Below are 6,554 nucleotides of genomic sequence, written 5' to 3'. Positions count from 1 at the left end.
TTTTTTTATTGTGAAATATATGTTAACATCATAGATGAATGTGATAACAAGTGTTTGGGGATTAAACGAGTGTATTTATATGAGAAAGATCGAGTGATAAGACCAGCACACAAACAACATGCACCAACAGGAAGTTTCCTACACGGTCGACTGTGGCGGTCGACCGCTGGGTGCGCAGCAGAAGTAGAAAGCTTCTATCTCTTGCGCGGTCGAGCGTGGCGGTCGACCGTACGTAGTTTTGCCAGTTTTGCCCAGTTCGAGTCTTATTGGGTTTTTGGTCGGGTTTGTGGGCTTATATATATAATATTATATTCGTGAGAGCTTCGTCTTCACCACAGAAAACCCTAGCAGCCTCCTTCTTCCCTCTTGCAAACCCTAACCCCTTCTTCTTAGTGATTTCGGCATATTTCGAAGAGTTTGAGCGGGATCCAGCGGTTTTCGGCGTAGGAGGATATTTTTCCAGCGTTTTTTTAGAGTTATTCATCATCCCTTAGGTGAGTTTCATCTCGCTCAACCCTATACCCATGTTTTTAAATGTTTTAATAATGTTTTTCATGTGATTTGTGAGCCAAACATACTAGATTATCTATAAAAATGGATCTATATGTTGTATTTTTGCAAAGAGAACATGTTTTCAGTTAATAAAGCTCACCCATGAAATTCTTAATACAGATCTAGATCTGAGTTTATTTCTAATAAGAGTTTTGTAAGAAAGATTTTTGTTTTTGAAGATTTCGACACGAAATTTACATGTTTGAGATTTAATTCATTTTATCTATAGTGATTAGACTAAAATTCACATGTTCTGGTTATGCTAAATCACTTATGAAGGATTGATAATGTATATAAACATCGCACGAAAGTTTTTGGATCAAACCACGTAGAACAGAAACCTGAACTAGGGTTTCTGCTTTTACGCGATCGACCGTGGTGGTCGACCGTGTGTCGTGCACAGAAGCAGTAAGTTTATGCTCCAATCGTGGTCGATCGCGGGCGGTTGACTACTAGAGGATATTTTTTTTCTTCGGCTTTTGTCCTGTTGTGCTTAGGTTTGTGTGGCTGGCAAAATATCTGGGTTATATGGGTTTGTTATACACTGAGATTGGTATACATGAGTTGACTTCAGACATGAGTCTTAGATTTATTCACCGGAGCATGAGGGTGAATGGTATATTTGTGATTTCTGACACTATTTGCATATTACAGTCCTCGTGTTGGACTATAAGCGATCAAGTCCTCGTGTTGGACTATAAACTATTAAAGTCCTCGTGTTGGACTATAAGCTATCAAAATCCTCGTGTTAAACTATAATCATTAAAGTCCTTGTGTTGGACTATAATCCACTACAGTTCTCGTGTTAGACTTTAAGTTATTACAGATCATACTTTGGACATTTATTTATTGCAGACCACGAGTTGGGTATGTAATTGACATTTGACAGGTCATTGATATTTCGGTTGGAGATAGAGTTATTACTCCATGTTGTAGCTTTTGAACTTGATATTTAGCTATTTACAATTTGATCTAAGGGAGGCATGCCTATGCTCATGTTGTAAATTTCTAAACATGAAACCTCTATTTTATTTTTACAGTCGATGTTTGGCTATCTATATGTATTATCAGATATTTTCTTATCCTTCTAGCCCTTTCCTCTGGGGTTGGTTGAGATGTTACTCGCTATAACGCTTTGACGCTCGTTGTTTCCCCACTTTCAGGTAACGAGCCAGGTGCACGAAGAGCCGTAGTTTGATGGAGTTGTTCTAGTTACCATTTTTAATTTTTGCTAGTAGTTTATGTCAGAACTCCACAATAGATGTATTTATGAAACATTTAAGTTTTTATTCTAGTTTTGTATAGGCAATGTGCCTTAATATCATTTCATTTGATTCTTATGTCGAGACATTTGTATTCAGTTCAGATATTACCTTTTTAGAGACTTATCCATTTATATCAGTGGTAGTGATTATTCTTCTGAGTATTTGTTGTTTAGTTTCCTTTCTGTATACTCTCTTTTGCCTGTTTTGTACCTACACCTGTTATTGATTCTACTAGATAGGTAGTGACAGTGATGGTGAAGCATGTCGTAGCATGGTGTTTGGTGCTTGACAGGTTTGACATTCTTAGTTTCACCTTGGACTACAGCCTTATTGAAACTAGGGGCGTCACAATTAAAATATATCATTTTTCTCCCAAAAGCTCTATTCTTAACATTGTATCAGAGCCATTCTCATAATCTCAGAGAGAGCTCCTTCTTCTTCCTCTATATTGAGTCGTCGATGGGGTTTTGCAAAAAACTTTGTGCTTCCCCTCGGCGGCCTTGATACTAGATTCAACCTAGATTTTCATAGATCTTACGTCAATCATTTGGCTTACCAACTAGATCTGCATAAATCTTATGCCAATCATTTAGTTTACCAACTAGATCTTTATATAGATCTTGCGCAAATCATTTGGCTTACTAACTAGATCTTCATAGATCTTGTGCTAATCATTTAGCCTACAATCTAGATCTTCATAGATTTTAAGCTAATCATTTAGTCTAATCAATTAGATCTCCCTAGACCCACTTGGCATAATTATACTATTCATCCACTTCATCGCATGCACACAACACAAGGTGTTCTACGAATTGTCTTAACGAGATTTCTCCCTCCTTGGCCAGCCTCGATCAAGCTCTCTCTAGTCAAGCCTTTTTCCGTTCACCAATGCTTGCAAGATCCGGTCACCATGCCTCCTCTCGCGATCACAGGTCTGCCCACCGCTGATCAACATCATACCTCACCGCTTGCAAAATCCAATCATCACTCCTTCTCCCACGACTACAGGTCCGCCCTCTCGTAACCACGATGCATGACTGTCGATCACCACTACAATAACATGATCTCACATCCTGCAATTCTTGCCACCAATGTGCCCCAATTCAACCACCTCTCGTCAAGTGATGCCAATAACCATCTATGCAAATTTGGCTCGCCTTATCCAAACTCTTGGCTCTCTAGACCGTGAGTCCAACCGGCGTTGTTAAATATAATTATTGGGCATATTGTATCCCTTTCTTTGGTCTCACATCGCCTATGATACTAAAACCTCTTCTCTTACTCTTGTATTAAATCTTTCAACACAATGAATAAAATAAGTCTTTTTCTACTAAAATATATCCTTTTTCTCCCAAAAACTCTATGCTTAACACATACACTCTTGGATTGACCTGTAGTATTGTTTATTTAAAATTTTGGAAAAATAGTTAAGTTATCATGATTGCTGTTTTACTTAAATATTAATATGAGATATTGTTCTACTTACATGCCAACCAGCTTGTATGACATTTTTATTCTGTAGTGATCCGTCTCCTAGGTCCACAACCGTTTGGGAGAGGTAAAAAACTCGTTTGGGCTAAAGCCGTTGGGGACGAGTTGTCCCCAACGGTCGCCCAAACGGTTGTAACCGTTTGGGATGTTGCCCAAACGGTTACAACCGTTTAGGGTATAAAAATTTACCAAATGGATGTAACCGTTTGGCCAAATGTTAGCCCAAACGGTTGAAACCGTTTGGACAATTTTTCACCCAAACGGTTTCAACTATTTGGCTTGTTTTTCACCCAAACAGTTTCAACCGTTTGGGCTATTTATTTTAATAGTTTTTTAAATTTTGGCTTCTTTATTTATCTACCTGTTTATATACACATCTCACACAATAAGTACTCAACATCTCACAATGAAATAAAAATATTCTCAAACTTTGCTAAATATCCAATGTTATATATTCATACACAATGTTTACTCAATATACAATATTAGAGTCAAAACATATACATACACAATGATTACTCAATATCTCACAATAAAAAGTATCTAATATTATATATTTGTCTCTAATATCTAAAATGTCCAACATAATCAATGAAGTCAAGGAAAAGAAGAAATTCCTCGAAGAATGTCCTCTTGGAACAAACCTGAAAAGCCTCAAGTCTGCAAATATCCTAACAAGATTCTCCTGTGATAAACCTTGAGCACTGGAAGTAGAAGTGTTAGTAGCACAGTTGAAGGCTAAAATTAGTTTGGTTAACATCTTGCTGATCAAGAAAATCATGAAGAAACTGTACGGGTCTTTTCTCGTGGGGGTACATGTAGAAGAGACTTCATCATATCATATGCAGTGAAACCGATGGCAACTGACGAAACAACCTGCAAAATATTTAAGCCTTTTAGTTAAACAACACTATTAATAGTTCCTATCTGATGACAATTTCTACTCTCCCTTTTTGTCTTAAAAGCAAATTTAAGCAAACAAAATTAATACTAAAAAGTAGCGCACTAATAACCATAATTTACATGCCCCAGATTATAAGAACAAATATGTGTTAGAGAAAACAATAATGAAATTACCTTCCAGGTATGTGCTTGGCTATTTCTGCCTATCTATTGTCATACATATTATGGGCCCAAATGGCTATTTCTGCCTATCTATTGCCATACATATTATGGTCCCAAATTCGAACCTTTTCTTCATCCTTTGTCCATACATCCTTCTTAATTGCAGGGTTCAAGTGATTGTAACACCTAAAAACCAATATCAGTTTCTCTTAGATTCTAAACGAAAAGGTGATTAAAATCTTCACCAATGGGATTTACTTTTCTAATGAATCATTATGAGAAGCGAACCAATGTAAATTTACTTTAAATATATCAATAATGCAGAATTTCACAAGATTAATCTTTGCTACAAACACACCTCTCTCTACATTGCTTGCCTATGCGACCAGGCAAAGACTTTGCAATGACCGACCAATTTTTAGTTCCATGAAGTTTAACTTGGCTAAGAATGAGGTCATCTTCCTGTACATCACAAGGAATCTTATTACTGAAGAATTCATTCATGATGCGTAAATTTATTAATATTAGCTATGTATGTTGGCATTCACCTCCTTTGTCCAAGCTCCTTTAACTAGCTCTGGATCAAGAACTTTCTGCCATCGATGGAGGCACTGAACATCTGTCCGATTTTTGAAAAGCTTTGCTGGACAAGGAGAAGGAATATATTTCAGCTAATTTTCTTTTAAAAAAAATTCAGAGCAAGCAAATAATTTGAACTCGCATAATAAAGGCAATAACCTATAACCCTTCTCAATCATAGAAAACTAACCATATCCCTTTTCTACATGATTTTTCATCCAGTGAAGAATATTATAACAGTTTTATAACAGATTTTTGCTAATCTTGTACAATTTCTTTTAGGTAGTGCAAAAGGATATTCCAAGGACATCAAGACTGAGAAAGAGTACTATGTAAAATATGGACAAAAACATATCGCATCGAGCTGTATCATTGTCAAAATTTTCGGTGAGAGGAGTGTTTTACATATTATAGGAAAATCATGAAAATTTAACTCCAATAGCTCGTAAAAAGTTCAATGGAAGACTCTTCTTTTATAACTAGTAAGCCATTTTTGAAAATATGATAATTCTCATTCCAACTATAACCTCCGGCAAACATGTAAAGAAAATTTGATATTTTTGGCATGCCTGTCATATAACCTACAAGTGTCTTTTAGTTAAAATGAACGGAGAAAATCCAAAGATGTATAATTAAGTTCATGTCTTCAGTATAAGTTATCATGTTTTTGCATCAATATTGAAATATTTGCATATTCAGTATAATTAAGCTCAAATTTGTTGATTGGGTCTAAATAAGTTGAGCAACAGGAAAAGTGGGTGAATATACGCACGGTGAGAAGTACATAATTCATAATACAATAACAACAACAGAGACCAATGCAAAGTTCATCGACAATTATGCACTTATCTATGCTCTTCCAATTTTTGCCGTTGTGCTTCTTTACAGACTCAGTAAGGAGAGCATCCTATTTTCCCAATAAAGAAAAATATCACTAATAAAAAAAAACCTTAAATTATAAACTCTTGATATGAAAATTTAGTAAAAACACTTGATTATCATCATACTTGCAGCTTAACCTTCTTCTGGAACTGGATGTTAACCAAGTGGGGTTGTGCTCCGTCTGATCTGCGACTAAGAAACAAGCTTTGATCAATTTAAGAAACCAAGAAATGAACTTTAATCAACTTCTCCAACCAAACGACCAACTTTAATCAAGTTCTGAAGGTTTAATTGCACTTCGATACCCTCCTGAAGTCTCACGGTCACCGTTCAGGATTCCATCTACAAGGAAATATTTTGACTTTTTTTTCATACCCCCAAAAGTGAAATAAATTCCCCCCAAATCCCTTTCTTTCTCCTTGAAATTAAAACACTAATCCCTCGCTTCATTGTCCAAATTTGACATTAAAGTGCAGTCACGACAACCCACTTGGTTGGAAATCGACTTCAGGTGAGAGAACTATGGGGTTAAAAGTGCAATTAACAAGAAACAAGCTTCACATGTCAATTTGACCGAAATAGGAGGAGAGAAGAAGAAGGAATCTTAACTGCCAGTAGGTGTCGAGGTTGTCGACGCGGAGGAAGAGGACGCCGTTGCCGGGCTTGCAGGAGCTAATGCTCCATGCTGCTTTCTTGGCCATCTCTCGGAGATCGCCGTTT

General features: G+C 36.5%; 1 protein-coding gene across 2 annotated transcripts; it reads right to left on the bottom strand.

Moving 5' to 3' along the window:
* LOC109837211 (transcription factor MYB3R-5-like) lies at positions 3,729 to 6,548 on the bottom strand. Of its 2 annotated transcripts, XM_020405353.1 has the most exons (7): positions 6,444 to 6,548; positions 5,960 to 6,026; positions 5,802 to 5,859; positions 4,922 to 5,013; positions 4,732 to 4,835; positions 4,386 to 4,559; positions 3,729 to 4,184 (listed from the first exon to the last, which is right to left on the bottom strand). In XM_020405353.1, exons 1-6 carry the CDS (start codon positions 6,533 to 6,535, stop codon positions 4,460 to 4,462), a joined length of 513 nt encoding a protein of 170 aa, XP_020260942.1. In that variant the 5' UTR covers positions 6,536 to 6,548; the 3' UTR covers positions 3,729 to 4,184; positions 4,386 to 4,459. The 2 variants fall into 2 exon arrangements, with proteins under 2 accessions (XP_020260942.1, XP_020260943.1); XM_020405354.1 differs by lacking the exon at positions 4,386 to 4,559.

This window comes from Asparagus officinalis, chromosome 4, assembly GCF_001876935.1.
Source record: "Asparagus officinalis chromosome 4, Aspof.V1, whole genome shotgun sequence".
NCBI lineage: Eukaryota > Viridiplantae > Streptophyta > Magnoliopsida > Asparagales > Asparagaceae > Asparagus > Asparagus officinalis.
This window is presented reverse-complemented; position numbering and strand designations above follow the sequence as displayed.

Bases quoted from the DNA above. Each gene is read 5' to 3' on its own strand.
- LOC109837211 (XM_020405353.1), bottom strand. From the start codon at position 6,535: ATGGCCAAGAAAGCAGCATGGAGCATTAGCTCCTGCAAGCCCGGCAAC. The intron at 5,860-5,959 runs GTATGATGATAA...TTGGGAAAATAG, and splicing joins AGAAGAAGGTTAAGCTGCAA to GATGCTCTCCTTACTGAGTC. The intron at 5,014-5,801 runs ATAAGTGCATAA...CTTGTCCAGCAA, and splicing joins CAAAAATTGGAAGAGCATAG to AGCTTTTCAAAAATCGGACA.